The sequence below is a fragment of the Culex pipiens genome, chromosome 1 (genome assembly GCF_016801865.2).
Source record: "Culex pipiens pallens isolate TS chromosome 1, TS_CPP_V2, whole genome shotgun sequence".
In the NCBI taxonomy this organism is placed as follows: Eukaryota; Metazoa; Arthropoda; class Insecta; order Diptera; family Culicidae; genus Culex; species Culex pipiens.
In genome coordinates, this window is record NC_068937.1 from 74643818 (window position 1) to 74661429 (window position 17612).

Genomic DNA, 17612 nt, shown 5'->3' on the forward strand with positions numbered 1-17612 from the left:
TAGATCCTCGATTCGCAACAATGGTCGATACAACCCTAATCCGAGAACCGTTAGTTCAACAGATTAACGAATTTGGTCCGATATCATTTCATTATTGATTGATCGAGATGCTATGGCAATTTTGACAAATCAGAACAGTACTCAACATGAATGAAAATTAACGATTCTGGCTGTATTACTTGCCCCGCTAACTGACTAATGTAATTCTGATTATTGTTATCTATAATCTAATTCCTAAAATTATGAAATGTAAAATCTTCAAAGACCCAATTTTAAATTTAATTTGGAATTCGAATGCAAAACTATTTTTTTGAAAACAAAGTCCTAACCTAACTCCCACATTCGATAGGGGAAAAGTAACATATGTAGCGTTGTTTGTTGTACATTTGTGATATTTCCACTATCGGAGAACCTCTTGGTCTCGACGCCAGCTTAACTCACCAGCAGTCGCGTTAGTATTCATTGTACACACGTTGTAAGGACACTTTAAGAGTGTCCATAATACGCGACTTCCAGGTGGTTAAGCCAAAAGACATCGATAAGCCTTGGTGCTACGGCAAAGCGGGTTCTCTTCAGCATGGAACGATATCCATTGTGTTAATAAAATGGAAGTTTTAACAGTATTTGGAACAATACAATTAAACCCTCAATTTCATTACCATGACGGATCTATCCATGCCCCTTGACAAAATGAGTACTATAACGATTTATATAATACTCCCCTGGAAAGGCCCAAGGTACAAGAAGATATAGAGTTATGTGACTCTAATTAGCTTATTCTATATTTTGATATAGAGTTGAATTAATGTTTCGTTTTAGTATCCCGCGGTTATTTGGGATATTAGCTTTATTATGACAGACTTCTTTTGCTGCACTATTCAATTTTTGTGATAAATTTTCATAAGCCCTTGAAACATTGCAATTCTCCACATCAACTACTTCTTTCATTAATAAATTTTCATGGTAAATTTTCCGAGTATTTTCAAATTGAAGGCAATTTGGAGCTATTCCTTGTTTTCGTTTTTGTTTTAGTTCTTTTGTTTTTATCTTATTCCAAATAATTCCTGTCAACAACATTTTATGGTCCATCCTAATGGTTGTCCATTTCGCCCTAATAAATTTAATACTGAAGTTATGTTTAAAATTTGCTACAACATGATCAATTTGAGACTCTAGCTTTCCATTTGACCATGTTTTTAGCAACGTTTTGTCATAGTTCATCGATCTAACCCTCATTTTATGCATTCTTAAAAACATTTTCATGTATTCTCCATTTTCATTTGTTTTATCATGTCCAACATAACTCCCTAACAGTTCTAGTTCTTCATCCTCTAACTCATCTTTCCCTATTTGTGAATTGAAATCACCCATTATTAACATTTCCTCTTTTTTTGGGTTACCATTTACATAATTTCCTAAGTCTGCAAAAAAGGAACTCGCGTTGTCGTTCGGAGCATGGACATTGATCAACAGTAGACTTTTATCACTATTTTCTAATTCTACAATAGCAGACATAATATTTTTGTTTACATCTCTAATTTCTCTAATTCTCACTTCTGAATTCTTTTGTCTCAAAATTGCTAAACCCCTTGCTGAATTACCGTAAACTGGGGTCATTCGGGACACATGGGGCGAATTGGGACAGCAGTTTTTACCATGTTGGAGCACAATATTTTGATTTTTCTGGTTGGTTTCGTTTAGAACAGATTCAGGCCAACAAAATGTATACATCCATATCCAAATTTAAAAGCTTTAAGTGCTCTAAAAACTGCTGTCCCTATTCAGACTGTAGTCCCGATTCACCCCAGATTACGGTACTGTCATTTCTAAGTGCTATGAACCATTCATAATTTTTTGTTTCAATTTTACTGCCTTTAACATTCATTTCTTGCAAAACTGCTACTTTTATACCTTCATTTGTAAGATCCTCATCAATTTCGTTCCTTTTCTCTTTCCTACTACAACCTCTTACAATAAGTGAGGCAATCCTTAAAATGTCCTCTCTCATTTGTACCTTATTTGACTCGTTGCTTTTTAATATTTGAGTGGAATTTTGTACAACATTCAATTCTTTGTCTTTTGGTCTCAATTTTATTATTATCTCTATACTGTCTACCTGAGTAATTTGATCTATTTTCAACGTAAACAATTTCAACTGCTTATTCTTCTCTAATTCATTATTTGATCTATAGCAACTGAATCCATTAACTGCATCTATCAACACTATGTCTCTATTAAGAAAATTAGCTAATGTCGACCACAATCTTTCATTAGGAAGTAGTTCTTCTTCATCTACATAATGCAATATTTTCTTTATATCTTTAAGCAAAGCCCATAGTAATTCTTCAAATGCGCAAGATTCTGGACTTATACCACTAACTTGATAACTTATAGCCCATAAGTAACTATATTTATGTCTAACCATTTGACGTACTTTAATCCTATAATTGGCAACCGTTCTCCAACTAAATCCATTCACTTTCGATCTATTCTCAGCGCTTCTATTACCATTCGACGTCTCCATGTCCAGCACCATTCTATCGTCATCATCCTCACTTTGCAACCCATCACCCAAACTTAACCCTCCCCCCATTCCCTTCTCGTCCCCCCCTGCCGGATACCACTGACCCCTACCGATGCCCTGTTTGCGATCACTTCCCCCTTCTGCCCGATTCGCAACCACCACCTCGCTGCGCTCCTCCTTTTCCACTCCTCCTTCCCACAGCTTTGAACCTTTTCCCTGCTGGGGCAACTTCTGTTCCAAAGCTGCACCAGGACCTGATGAACCACCTTCCACGTTTGCTTGTATCAGCTGTTGTCGATCCTTACGGGTCGATGTTTCATCCTCTTTCAACACACTACTGTAATGATTGATCCCATTGTAGTGGATCTCGATCACCGGTCCGCTCCCCTCTCCGATCACAACTGGTGCATAGTGCGGGTTGAGCACCTTCACTGTCCCTCCATACAGTCCTTGGATGGCCATGATCGATTCCGTGCTGGCCCATGTGTGGTCTTCACCTAGATCCTCCAGTAGGCCCTCGAACTTTTCGTCGTCTGTGCCCAGGAAAGGATTTCCATCTTGATCCCTCCTCCCAGCAGCAATTTCCATCAGAATAATATGACGCATTTCGTCCGCATGCCGCCGGATGTAACGAACCACCATAGTTCTTAAGTTATGGGCACGTTGTCGGAAGTCCACATCAACGATTCGTCTTCCTAAGTTTTAAAATTCAAAATATTGTTTTAAAATTCTTGCCCTTATGGATTTTCTTTTCAAATTTAAAAATATTTCCACTGACCAGTGATCTGCTGCAGAACGGCGTAGAAAAAACAATTTCCATCACCTGGAACATCCACGACTTTTACTCTCCCTCCCTACACAGCTACATTGGCCACTTCCATAATCTTGTCACTTGGAACTGGCTCCATTACGCATTCAATTTATGAACTTTCTTTGTTGTGTTTAATTTTTCAAACATCGATGTTGAGATGCAAATGACAAACAATACGCGCGCAATTTTTGACAGGAGCTTTCCCAGTTAACTCAATCCGAATTCTGAAACGGAATCTAATTAGAATCGTATACAAATTCCGTTTCAAACGCAACAACCGGTTCCGTGTTCGAACCGGTTGTTGCGTTTGAAACGGAATTTGTATACGATTCTAATTAGATTGTTGAACTAACGGTTCTCGGATTAGGGTTGTATCGACCATTGTTGCGAATCGAGGATCTACTGGAGTTTTGACGATCAAATGGAGCCTAACATTTCAAAAGGGCGCATGGGTTTTGTGAGCAGGAGTGTGTCCCTTTCACTTAAATGATAGTTTTCATAAGGTGTGAGAGAGTTACACTCTTGTTTACATGATTTGTGTGCCCTAATGAAATGGAAGGCACGAAATGGTTGTCTATTTTCTCATTCACGACGCCTGTTTAACTTATAAAATATGAACTGTTCATTTATGTTTATTGGTTTTGGAAGCGGCAAGACAGGTTTAAAGGCAAGATAAAGGAATTTTTAGCTTTGTTAGTAAAAATTATGGGGATTTAAGATTAATGTTATTTCAGATAGTTTAGCTAAGGTTTTGGCAGAAATGCTTCTAGGTGTAATGTACGACAATACTACTGACGGACGTGACAGGACGGGGACCCCGTTTAGAGGTTTCAACATCAAGATTTGTATTCCATGAACAAGTTAGGGCAATTATGCCTTTTTTAATCAAACACCTATCTTCGTCATATGGAGAGTTTGTTGCTCGATTAAAGCTTCAAAAATACTATTTCGGCCATACCTTTACCAGCAACAGCACCGCCTCGAGTAAGCACACAAATTTATGTCATTTACTGGCCAAAAATATCTTATTTAATGCACTTTTGATCAAAATTAATATTTTGCAAAACCATTTCTCATCACGTTGCGTGCACACACTGACACACGCGCGAGCAGCTATCAACCGCTTAATGAATATCGCAAAAATCATCTTTTCACTATCGCTCAAGTTTACACAGCTATTTCGGGATAAAACTGCTTCCAACTACCGGGAACATGTTCTTTTGGCCATATTTTAGTCACTCACTTGTTAATAAGTCCCGAAACATGTAATTAATTAGCAAGCGCCATAAATAAAAACAAACGCACTGAGTCACTTGACGTAAAGCCTATTCTAAACGAAGGCTGAAGAAAACCGAGCGAGAAAGCGAAGGCAAATAAAGAACAAAGGATGGCCACCAACACCACCAGCCAGCGATGCCAGGAAACTTTCCCTATAAATGCCACTTTTCGTGAGCGTTCGCTTAAAATTTCGTCACAAATGGCAACAATAGGCAGACACAAAAAAGTGCTGGAAGAAAAATGAGCTAAGCCGATATTAGAAAGGTGGGCGTGGCCAAGTGCATTCTCGTGTGATTAAAATACCCCTGGGAATTATTATTTTTTAAATGCTTGTAAAAGGAATAGAATAACTTTTGATAAAGATCAAATTAAACTGAAATGTTTACAAAAAGTTGCTTTTCTGGTTGGTGTACTTGGTTTCAGTAAATTTCAAGGAACACTCCAGATTATGCAGCATCTTTCAAACACGACCGCTTATTAGGCTTAAAATGGGTATATTTCCCCTATTTCATCTTTCGTTTTCCAGTGCGTTTTTTTGATTCCATTTAAAGTCGGAATGAATAATAGGGTTTCTTTGTATTTTCTTCCAGGCCTTTTTTATTTTGTTCTTTGTTTGAATAACTACTTTAAAGTTCCTTTATTAGGTTTTAAATATAGATAAACGTAACCGATCAATCAATCCAAGTTCTTACTACTCACACCTACACTAATTTGTTGCGTTTGAAACGGAATTTGTATACGATTCTAATTAGATTCCGTTTCAGAATTCGGGTTGATTTGACTGGGTTCTAGCTACACACACATACACACACATTTAGGTAAGGGTGGGGTATGTGAATAAAAATACCCAAAATCAAACTCGTTGGGAGGTATGGGGAGTGTAGATTTATTTAATTTAATTTTAAAGGCTTAAGCTTAAATGAATGCCAACATTTAAAATTTCTTTTATCCTTATCAACAATTGATTATCAATAAGAGTAACGGTAATCTAATTAGGACAATTTTAGCAAAATATCACAACCAGGCTAATGTGAAACTGTAAGCAAGGAGTGTATCCCGCTCACTCTCAAAGTTAACATCCATTGCCGTGATCAGGACACATACCTAAACCCACTGGCTCCTGTAGAATTTTAAAACAATTTAAACCACTCTTTCCTGTCAGATCAGAATAGATTTATATAAAGACGAGAAGAAAAATCCAATTGGATTTTTCCCTTGAAAAAGCTTTTGGTTTTCCCACTGAAAACCGACAACACCTCGTTTTAATCACTCCAACTCACCACTCTTGTCGGTCCTGTATCATCATCTCTGAGCAATTTCAACAATAATACAACTAACAGACTTACCCTTACTGCAAACTTTCAACCTTACGTGTCCGATTTTCACAACAATCCAATTTGAATTTGGAAATACGACGACCACTTCGTTTCCTTAGATGTGTCAAAACCTACAAAACGTAAACACCCTCCCGGGGTGGATGGAAGCTAAGGTGTAAAAAGAGGTTTGCAATTGCCTCAACAATCAAGCCTTCGGACACTCAGTTTCGAGTAGGAATCTCGCAATCGAGAACGCCAGGGCAATGCTGTAGAGCGAATATTTTGATTTTTTGATTTTTGAAAAATCAAAATGTAAAAAAGAGGGGTTTCCAATACATATTTCCATACAAATTTGAATCGCTTTGCGGAAAGCCGGGTCAAATCCAATCGCTCTCAAATTTTGGGGGGTTATTTGAGGGCCCAAATGGGACCGGAAAAGGCCTGTTCTGATTGAATTAGTCCATTTTGAAATTTTCCCATACAACTTCAAGCTACCCTAATCTACACAGTTCTGTCAGCCGCTATCGACAAAATAAACCATCGCATCGCTGTTGCTACGCTGGAGAGATTTGGTTTCCGAGGAAGCCTCTTGGCCTGGTTCAAGTCTTATCTAACGGGACGTTCGCTGAGGGTGAGAATCGGAGACGCACTTTCCGATAACATCGAAGCCACATCGGGTATCGCGCAAGGAAGCCACCTCGGTCCGGTGGTATTCCTGTTTTACTTTAACGACGTTAACTCGATCGTTAACTACACCGTCACTGGATCTAGCCTCGTTTACTCGGATAACCTCAAGCTTTTTGCTCGAACCGGCTCCGTGGCTTAATGCACAGAAAAAAAAAATCATGGTAATATTACATCTGGGAAGGGGTACATCTTTTATGTCAGAAAAAAAGATGTAATTTTACCTCTGGAAATGTGTAATTTAACCACTTTTCTGGTGTAATGACACTTTTTCAGTCTAAATTGAGGTAAAATTACATCATAAAAGAGGTAATATTCAACCTTCCAAAATTACAGCTTCCAAATTTACATTATTTTTTTCTGTGTGGTTGTGGCTTCTGCCTCAAATGCAGAAGGTTCAGGGATCAAATCCCGGTCGGTTTCCTTGAAATTTGAAATCAGGAATTGAACTTTGAATATGAACAAAAAACCTTTAAGAATCAGGTGGGATTCGAACTCACATCCTTCGGATTGATGGTCTGGGACGCTAACCAGTCGGCCATCATGGAGTTAATGCTCTAGAACTGAATTGATCCGTAGTGGCGAAATAATGTCACAAGGTAAAACATATCAAACCATTATATAACTACTAACACCGTCTCAAAACAGCCCAGGGCCATCTCATATACTCTCATATACTCATATACTCATATACTGGCCCGAGTCATCTGCATTACCGATCTATGTTCGTGCAATTTCAGAAGAAATTGTTAGCCAGAGAAAGGTATTCGCTTCAAAGGTTCTTGAGATATATGGTGGTTACTAACCGAACCGTCTCAGTTGAAATATACTGTGGTCATGGCCAAGTCCTGCCAAGACGGGGGTTCAAATACATAAAAAAAATAACCTCAAGCTTTTTGCTCGAATTGACAACGAAGCATTGCAGCGCGATCTTGACAGGTTTGCTGGTTGGTGCGGACCTAGCCCGTGCAATGACTTCTGCTGATGTCCTACTCTTCCGGATTGATTGCCCTGACCTGCGTAACCAGATTCAGCTCCGAGTGCCTACCCGTCAATTACGCCACACACCATCTATCGAAGTTCCGTTTCATCGCACCAACTACAGTGCAAATGGTGCCATCAACGGACTGAAGAGAGCGTTTAACAAAGTGTCCAGTGTGTTTAGCTCAAATGTGTCTCGTACTACATTGGGTTTAAAGCTTGTGTGCTTGTTAAGAACATTGTTACATTTGTCATTTAGTTTTAAGTGCATCATTGGGGCAAAAATAAGTGTCTGTTAAGAAGAAATAAATAATCTCACTAAACCCCCTTTCCCCCCACCCTCTCCACCACCCTTAAACCCAATGTCACCCCCACTGACGGTACAAATGAAATCAATTCTCATTTCTTACCCCGTTATACTACTTTTTTTAGCTTCCTGGAGGGATTATTGAGCTTGATGGCCGATTACGCAAAGGGGACATCATTACTCATATAAATTCTGAGAGTGTGTGCAATCTTTCTCATGAAGACTCGTCAATATTATTGAAAACAATACAAGGAAAAGCGACATTTAAGGTTTTACGTCCAATACCAAAAAAACGATAGCTAAAAACAATCATGTACTTCGAATAAAGTCTGCAACTCATAAAATTGTGTTTTGATTAAGATGTGGTGATACACAGACGTTGTTTTATTACAAATTTATGAAAATTATTGTTACGTTCGATTGACGGCCAGTTCCCAAGTGGCAAGTAAAACATCGCTTTTTTGTTGTTGAATTTTTATACGTTAATTATTGAACATGTGTGCGATAGAATTGATGATTCTGTGTGTGTACGCCGAATCCCAGTTAACTCAATCCGAATTCTGAAACGGAATCTATTTAGAATCGTATACAAATTCCGTTTCAAACGCAACAACCGGTTCCGTGTTCGAACCGGTTGTTGCGTTTAAAACGGAATTTGTGTACGATTCTAATTAGATTCCGTTTCAAAATTCGGATTGATTTGACTGGGCCGTGGTTCCCCGGCAGCCATGCCAAATATACAGAAAAATCTGTATTTTACAGATTTTTCTATCCCAAAAATCACAAAAATCTGTATATACAGATTTTTTTTAAATGGTTATATTTGAAAGTTTCAACAATGTAGTATTTAATTTATGCTTTTTTTCTAAAAACTTTTCTTTATTTAGCAACTGTTTACCATTTCGATTACAATTAAAACAGCAAGCAACTTTTTTGAGGATTTTTAAATTCCCTGATGTACATAGTATCAATTAAGTTTGCCCTACCAAGCCCTACAAGATCCATCTAAATCCATATAACTAACAAATGTTTAAGTTAGTATCAAAATATCGTTTTACAAAGGTCCGCGAGTTCCATCTAAATTCTCTAATACTCTTCTGAAATACAAATAAGCTAAGGCCGGGAAATTTGTCCACGCAAAAGGCGACATAATGTACTACTAACCACATTGCTGCTTTTTGGAGGTGACTATTTTCGTCAATTTGCCAAAACAAAATATCATCAATCTGTCCAAGTTGGATTCCGAATCTTTTTCTTAAAACTTTTATCATCCACTCGCGCAATTCAGAACCTGCTGTACATGTTCGTAACCGATGAGAGTTTGTATCTATTTGTCCACATTCATCACAAATTTCACTATCAATTCTTCCAATGTTGTACTGCTTCAGTTTCCGTTTATTTGGCACTAAATCATTAATTAATAAGTACAAATTAGCTTTATCCTTGGCCAGAATAAAAGTTTGGCCCATGATTTTCCACAAAGCTCACCAGTTGACATGAGCCCAGTCAAATCAATCCGAATCCTGAAACGGAATCTAATTAGAATCGTATACAAATTCCGTTTCAAACGCAACAACCGGTTCCGTGTTCGAACCGGTTGTTGCGTTTGAAACGGAATTTGTATAAGATTCTAATTAGATTCCGTTTCAGAATTCGGATTGATTTGACTGGGAGGAAGCTCAACTTGAACACGTGGTTTAAACAAATATTCATGAATGAAATTCCGATAAATTTGTTTTGCTGTATTTATAGTCGGACTACTACAGTTTAAATCAGCAGCTAACATAATCCACTCCTTCCCATTTCTTGTTAATTTTGATGTAAAATTTAAACCTAATAAATATTTTTCGCTAACATTAGTCGCAGATATATTTTGCTCCTTTAAAATATTTTTTATAAATATGGCTTTACATTTTGATTCTGGGTCGATTAAACCCAACCCTCCTTGATCCACATCTAGATAAAGTTGTCTTTTATTAACACGAAAAATATTATTTTTCCATAAAAACATTCCAATAATTTTCCTGATCGTAGCAATGTGCTGATTTTTTGGTGGAAAGATTTGTGATAAATACCAGAGCTTTGATAACACAAAAGTGTTAATGAACCAAACTTTTTCTCATAAACTCATCATTCGAAAATTGTTGAGATTAATTCTGTATTTCATGTCACTGATTAATTTAGAATAATTTATATCAACGATATCCTTCCACGTGTTCTTGAAAGTAATACCTAAAAGCTTTAATTGTTCAGTTTCTTGAACTATAAAAGGTCCACCAATGCAACTGTTAATTCTGAGAAAACAAGACTTTTTATAATTAAGTTTAACCTTCGAATATCGGGAGAAGGAGTCAACAATACTCAGGACATTGTCAAACTCTTCTGCGTTTCGAACAAATACATTCAAGTCGTCCGCGAATGCCACAACTCTGAGGAACTTATTGTAAGTAAGAACCCCGAGAATGCATTGATCAATTTTACGAATTAACGGTTCAATATACAATACAAATCCTTGTCTGACAGAAGAAAATATTTTAATTTCATTTGTAAGAAATCCATTATATAATACTCTTGATGTTGCTTTGGTATAGAGGCACTGTAAAATTTTGATAATTTTTTCTGGAAACCCAAACTTTTCTAGAAATTTCCAAAGAAATTTATGATTGACTTTGTCAAATCTTTTTCCAAATCTATACTTAGTAGCATTCCTTTAAAGGTTTTGCTTTCAACTGATTTCGTGATTAAACGTCTAACATCATTCAAGTTGTCAGTACATGATTGTCCAGCAATGCATGCACTTTGACCTGAACCTAATAAATCCTTCATATATATTTGAATTCTATTTGCGAGAAGCTTAGTAAAAAGTTTGTAGTCTGTATTAAGTAAAGAAATCGGTCTATGGTTTTCCAAAAGTGTTTTATCCCCTTTCTTTGGAACTAAAGTAATTATTCCTTCTGAAAACTCTTTACGAGGTGAACTCTCTCCTCTCAGATAAAGATTAAATAGACGACATAAATCATTTTTGAGAATATCAAAGTGGAATAAATAAAATTCGAAAGTTAATCCATCAGGCCCAGGTGACTTTTTACGATTGCATTTTTTCAAAGTTTCGTAAAGTTCTTCTACTGTAATTGGTTTAACTAAAATAATTTTTTGGTCATTACTTAAATATTATCTTCACTGCTAATATTATCTTCACTTTGTTGAAATTGATTAGAAAAATATTGATGAATAACTGGCCCGAGTTTAGCATTATCGGTTAAAATTTCGTGACTTGGACCGTCTCTCAGTTGTAAGCCAAAAATGTTTCCACGGTGTATCTTATTGGATAATTGATAAATTGTTATTTTCTCTCCTTCTGCTAAAGTACAAGCTGGTAGTTTTTCCCCTAAATTCTTTAAACGATTTTGTTCTAATGACATCAATTTCGATTTAATCACGGACATTTCATCACCCACATTATCACCATTTGCTAATTTGTCAGAAAGCTCATTTAATCTATTTAATAACACAGCCTTACAATTCCTTCTCGATTGATTAAAATGCCAACTTTCGCTTTTGTAGAAGTTTTTTGCCTTCCCTTTGAAATGAAAGAACCACCATTTACTCAAATCACGATTAAAAATATCTCTTTGCTTCAGTTTCAAATATTCTTGTTTAAACTTTTCAGTTACGTCTTCCATCGACAAGAAGGATGGATTTATTTTCCAGTATCCACGTCCTCTTGTGGATAAATTATTATCATCTAATTTAAATTTGATCAAAACAGCATGATGGTCTGAAAACGCGAGTGGAATAGTTGAACAACTTGTAACATTCCCAATGATGCTATCAGATCCGTAAAAACGATCCAACCTGGAAGCAGATTCTCCCCTGTGAAATGTGAATTTGCATTCTTCCCAAGTAACCATCCAGCACTAAGAGAAATCATAAATGTGCTGTTTGTCAGCATTCTACAGCTAATCAGTCATAAGAGGAGCGGTCGTGGCTGAATGGTTACGATGTTCGCTTTATAAGCGAATGGTTCTGGGTTCGATACCCATCTGCTCCCAACGAGAAAGTTCTGGACTCATTGAATTTGGAATTAATGAAAAACTTCAGCTCACGGCGGGGTTCGATCCCCTGTCCTTAGGATTGGCAAGCAAAATGCTTTCCACTTTACCGTGGAGCATTAGTAGCTTTAGTAGGACTTAGACTGACATAGTTGAATCCAAGAAACGGACGAGAATAAAGTTGAATGCAAGTTGAATATAAGAACATACAAGAATGCATTGCATTGCATGCATGCAGGCGCATTTGAAATGAACCTACATTACCTCGCTATAAATAGCCTGGGCGACTGCTAGAATTCATCCAATAAGAGATGAGAAGAATTGAAAGCATTCCCATTAGAAATGAGAACACACGAAGAATTCGAACAACAATGCCAACGGTCGTTACCACTCGCCTAGGGTGGCTCCTCAGACCATTCACCTTCCCAAAAACCGTCCAACTCCAAGCGAAACTTACTTGAGGATACCGTGGAGATTTTCCCTTAATACTCTTAAAAAAGTGGAGCATCAACACTTCCCGTCTTCCAATTCCCTTTCCTTGTCCCTGGTGCGCGGTGGAGATGGGAGCGGCCGGCAATGGACGGCTGCCATGGTGGTGAGAATCTGGTTCAGGTGGAATTGGTTCTATTCCCAATTATCGATTCCTAGGCAACTTGGGCTTAGACAATCATCACATCACATGGCGAAAATCCAGTCTGCAATCCGCTAAAATCACCGTCTCCTAGCGAAGCGAAGCGATTCTACAGCTAATCAGTCATAAAACAGCTAAGATGATAACAAATCAGCTCTAAAACAACTGCTGTAGTATTAGCTGATATGCAGCAGTTTTAATGCTGCTCCTAGCAACACTGCTGCATTTTTCCCCATTTTACTAGCAACACTGTTGAGGAGTGAAGGAGAGAGAACGATATAAACGAAAATAAAAATATCTCTTGCTCGCTCATTCCTTCAACCAGTACGACCAAAACAAACCAGCGGAAAAAACGGCTGTCAGTCGATGGCTGAGATTCATCGTAGGTTGTTTATGCTCCTGATGTTTTTATTCTTTGAGAAGAATATTTATGGCTGGTTGAACAACTTCTTCGTTCAAAACCTGTATTTTGTGGGTGTTTGCGAGCACCTTTTCTTTGTGGAAAAAACTAAATGATCTCTTCTAAAGGCTAGATTTTTGCAGGTTGGATTTTCTCGGCCACTATGGTGACAAATGGCTTTGAAGCTAGCTTTGAAGTGTTTTTTTTTTCTCTTACGATTCCCGGCGGTACTGGAGAAATCTGCCGTCTTCGATGCTCACCTCAGTAAATTCCCAATTTGAGTCCCGCAATCAAGCTCGCAAAGTACTAGCAATTGTAGGTGTCAAACAAGCTATGCTAAACCATCTCCACACTGGCCGTGCGGGATCAGGCTCGAAAACTTCCACTCATCAGCGGCAACATCTCCTGGCATCGAATCTTCGACATCTCAATTTCAAACAAAAAATCGGCTCCTCCCCAGTGGTTCAGCTTCATCGGCAATGCAGTTGCGTACAAAACGAAAATAGATCGGAAGTGGGAGAGATGAAAGAGAGGGAGAGAGCAACATTTTTGCTTCTCCCAATTTGTTGACGTTTTGTGCAGGGTTGGATCAACAACAGTAGAGGCCAGCTGGAAATCAGAAATATAAAGTCCAAAACCGGTTGCATATCAGCTGTAAAAGCGCATTTAGTGCAGATGTCAAAACAACTTAGCTGTAACCCACAGCTGGTAAAGCGCTTGTAGTGCTGCAATCTGACTTGTTTTAGTGCTGATTGGTTACTTGGGTTTCCGTGTTTTCGCTATATCTTTTAATTTAAACAAATCAACTAAATGTTTTAATCCACAAGAAAAGTTTTTTTGTGAACTTCTATTATCTTCTGCATGCAAAATGCAATTAAAGTCACCTCCAATCAGCATCGACTTGGTTCCAGGTTTATTTAAGTGAACTGTCAAAGCCTCGGTGAACAAATTATCCCGCTCTTTCCTTAAATTGTTTCCAGAGTGAGCATAAATATTAATCAAATTTACATCATTTACCCTAACCGAAACAATTCTACCTGATGGATCTAGAATAAAATCAGAATATGAAAAGGATTTCCTAATAAGCACTGCTGTGCCTTTCTTATCAATACTTATATTTACCAATGAATTATGTGAATAAATAAACGAAAAATCTTCAAAACTAACCTCCTGCAAAAAAGCTATATCTACATTGTAATCCATAATAAAATCCTTTAATAAATTTTTATTTACATTTGCGTTGCTGCTGTTTAAGTTTAGTGTTGCTATAGTATATACAAAGTTCATATTTACAGAAGTTGTCTTTTCTTTTGTGTTAGCAAGTAAACTATTGTTAAGGTGTTAGTAAAAGGGTTAGTAATATCGGTTGTGTTAGTAAATGGTTCGCGAATCAAAATCAAGTCCATGTGTGAGTGCAATGGGTCAACGCCGGAAAATTCGGTTCTTTTACTTGCTTCGTTGCAGGTCGCCGCCTGCTGGTTTGGCTGCCGATCGCGATCGCGATCTCGTTCGGTCACCCTGTGCATCGAGCAGATCGTGACCCTGTCCTGGCACGATGAACTTCTTTCGGCCGTTCGTGTCAACTTCGGAAGAGTCCGAACCGAGCCTGCCCTTCGGACGACCACGCTTCCCCTTCCCCTTCCCTCCCTTCCCCTTTTTTTCAATCCACTCACCATCCTTCTCCATCGGTTCGTCGTCGCTCTCCGACTGCTCTCTCTCCCCATCTTCCTCCATTTGCTGATCTTGCTTTTCTTCCACGATGTCCGCTGGCTTCGGTGGCGTCGGTTCTTGCGGTGCGATCGGTACCGGTGGCATCACCGGGTCCGCTGGCATCACCGGGTCTGCTGGCAGCTGCGGTTGATCGGATGGGCCGCTTTCCGGTGGTCCAGATGGCGTCGGTTCCGATGGCTGCACCGACTCTGCCGGAGCTGTTGGCGGCGCCGCACCAATCTTTCCCAGCACAACCATCCCAGCCATGGGTGGTAGCTCTTCTGCCTTTCCGCTTGTTCCATTGGCCACCACGCTGGCAAAGGAACCAGTCCCTGGTTTCTGCGCCGGAGTCAGCCTTTTGTTGATGTCCTTCCGGTTTGGACACGCTGCTTTGAGGTGGTCCAAAGCTCCACATCCGAAGCACTTGTTTTGTAGACCGTCGTAGTAGATTCGCGCCTTGACATGCTGAATTGTCAGCTGCGCTGGAATCTCCGACACGAGCTCCATGTGTATTCCGCGAACTCCATTATGAATTGGGAACCCGGTTTCCACCGGAAAACGCTCCCGAATCATCTGCTGCACCGTTCCGTATTTGGACATTGCCGTAGCAATGAACCGGTCGTCCACCTCCGGAGGCAGTCCGAAAATCCGGACGTACTTGAAGGATCCCGCTGCTGCCGTGACCGGTACCATCATCGAGGTTCCGTCATCGTACTCGAATCTGGTCTGGGGACCGAGCTTCGACAAAGCTTCCCGCATCTGCTGTTCCGTCTTGAACTTCACGAAAATCGAGTAGTCATCTCGATACATCGCACTTAGCTCCTCGTTGGTCCATTCCTGCTTTCCGAAGAACTTGAACACTTCCGCATTGTTCGGTCCCCTGGATCCGGCTCCGAAACGGAGCTTGATCGTACTTTCGCGTTTGGGTTCCATTTTGGTGCTACGCCGAGTGATTTCCAAGGGGACTGGCTGGCACCTCGGCCAGTGAAACAATAGCCGAAAAAAAACTTCACAATCTCAAACAATATGCGCTAGAAACTGTAAGCACGTCTAACTTGCTTGAGTGCTATCTGTGAACTGCTTGATATATGATTAAAAAGCCTCAATCTGTTGTTATAAATTTTAAAATGTCTTCTATGGCTTCGAATTCGACAAAATACAGATAAAATACAGATTTATTTTTAAGAAAATACAGATCTCCCACAAAATAATCTGCAACGTTGTTCCCCGGTGTACTTTAAAATGTCTTCTATGGCTTCGAATTCGACAAAATACAGATAAAATACAGATTTATTTTTAAGAAAATACAGATCTCCCACAAAATAATCTGCAACGTTGTTCCCCGGTGTACTGCGGCCTGAAGTGTTGCGGATCTATCCCGGAACTTGTCGTGAACCGGTTGCCAACGGAGTACGCGCGCGACGACTGCGGAATCGGCTAATTTTTATTAATTTTGTTCGATCACACGGTCTGGATCGGGCCAAACAAAAGAGTAAAAAAAAAAGTGCTCCTCGCGTGGCCAGTGCGAGATCATCGTCGTCGTCGTCGTTCTTTGTGTACAATACACGTCGGCCCGTCTCGTCGGTGAAGCTCACGCTAGTTAGCATCCAAACCCAGCATCCAAATTTCGAAAACCGCTACCTAGCATCCAAATCCAGCATCCAAATTTTTTTTTCCCCCGCTAGCTAGCATCCAGATCCAGAATCCAAGTTCAAAGTACTTAAAAAAGTTGTTTTAAGTTACTATTTAGCTCAGAACAGTCAAAATATTGAATTCTGAGACGAAAACCACATTAATAAATCCTTTCAAATATATTTAAAAAAAACCCGTTCAGTACAATAACCTGGATGCTGGCATGTTTTCTTAACGTAATTCACCAACCAATGTTTCTTAACTCATTTTTGGGGTTCTCTGAACATATTTGAATCAAAGCCAAGTTGGATGCTGGGTTTATCCAATTTTATTGGGACTTGGAATATTTGATATTTGAATTTCTCAATATTTGGCTAATTCAATATTTTAAATCTTGGATGCTGGCATGTTTTCTAAACGTAATTCACCAACCAATGTTTCTTAACTCATTTTTGGGGTTCTCTGAACATATTCGAATCAAAACCAAGTTGGATGCTGGGTTTATCCAATTTTATTGTGACTTGGAATATTTGATATTTGAATTTCTCAATATTTGGTTAATTTAATATTTTAAATCCTGGATGCTGGCATGTTTTCTTAACGTAATTCACCAACCAATGTTTCTAAACTCATTTTTGGGGTTCTCTGAACATATTTGAATCAAACACAAGTTGAATGCTGGGTTTATCCAATTTTATTGGGACTTGGAATATTTGATATTTGAATTTCTCAATATTTGGCTAATTTCATATTTTAAATCCTGGATGCTGGCATGTTTTCTAAACGTAATTCACCACCCAATGTTTCTTAACTCATTTTTGGGGTTCTCTGAACATATTTGAATCAAAACCAACCCAGTTAACTCAATCCGAATTCTGAAACGGAATCTAATTAGAATCGTAAACAAATTCCGTTTCAAACGCAACAACCGGTTCCGTGTTCGAACCGGTTGTTGCGTTTGAAACGGAATTTGTGTACGATTCTAAATAGATTCCGTTTCAGAATTCGGATTGATTTGACTGGGAAGTTGGATGCCGGGTTTATCCATAATGTTATTGGGACTTGGAATATTTGATATTTGAATTTCTCAATATTTGGCTAATTTCATATTTTAAATCCTGGATGCTGGCATGCACCCTTACCAAAAATCATGATTTTTTGAGTTCCAAATCCCACTTTTCATACGATTTTTTGAGTTCAGGTACTACAACCATAAAAATGGTTATATGGGTTGAACTGAAAAATTCGTATGAAAAGTGGGATTTGGAACTCAAAAAATCATGACT

General features: G+C 38.7%; 1 protein-coding gene across 1 annotated transcript; it reads right to left on the reverse strand.

The window, feature by feature from the left end:
- Window positions 1-1777: 1777 nt before the first annotated feature.
- LOC128092547 (uncharacterized) lies at window positions 1778-3610 on the reverse strand. The gene is made up of 2 exons (XM_052706598.1): window positions 3303-3610; window positions 1778-3219 (listed from the first exon to the last, which is right to left on the reverse strand). The coding sequence occupies exon 2, from the start codon at window positions 3164-3166 to the stop codon at window positions 1778-1780; it is 1389 nt and encodes a 462-aa protein (XP_052562558.1). The 5' UTR covers window positions 3167-3219; window positions 3303-3610.
- Between the last annotated feature and the right edge of the window lie 14002 nt (window positions 3611-17612).

Excerpts from the sequence above, each read along its gene's own strand:
- LOC128092547 (XM_052706598.1), bottom strand. The coding sequence starts at position 3,166 with ATGGTGGTTCGTTACATCCGGCGGCATGCGGACGAAATGCGTCATATT.